At 46.8% G+C, this 412-nt stretch overlaps 1 protein-coding gene across 1 annotated transcript; it reads right to left on the reverse strand.

The window, feature by feature from the left end:
- Nucleotides 1-7: 7 nt before the first annotated feature.
- On the reverse strand, nt 8-406 carry LOC104775147 (the record flags this gene model as incomplete). Its single annotated transcript, XM_010499401.1, has 1 exon — nt 8-406. A coding segment is annotated over one exon (399 nt), but the record flags the coding sequence as incomplete, so codon positions are not given.
- Between the last annotated feature and the right edge of the window lie 6 nt (nt 407-412).

Here is a 412-nt window from a genome sequence, read left to right on the forward strand (position 1 = left end):
GTACGAGAAGAAGCTCCCACCAATCTCCAAAGACATCAATTTCACGATTCAATTGTTTCCCGTCTGAATCGCCGCCGCCTTGTTTAGAGGGAACTCGCGGAGATTTTGGTTGTTTGTCTGAATCGTACGGTGGAGATTCACCGACGACTAATAGTAACGGCGGAGATTTCTGTTCAGTTTCCGACGGAGACTTGCGGTCGAATTCAGATGGTAATACATCTGAATCAGAAGGGAACAACGAAAAAGAAGAAGAAGAAGAACCAGAGTGTCTCGATGAAGACGACGGAGACGAGGATTCCGACGGAGATTCGAGATACGTATCGACTCCATAGATGGAAGAATCGACTACGAGATTCTCGTGGTAAATCGGCGGGAAAACAACGTCATCGTGAATTGGGGAATCTCTGATGAC

This window comes from Camelina sativa, unplaced genomic scaffold, assembly GCF_000633955.1.
Source record: "Camelina sativa cultivar DH55 unplaced genomic scaffold, Cs unpScaffold09260, whole genome shotgun sequence".
Taxonomy (NCBI): Eukaryota; Viridiplantae; Streptophyta; class Magnoliopsida; order Brassicales; family Brassicaceae; genus Camelina; species Camelina sativa.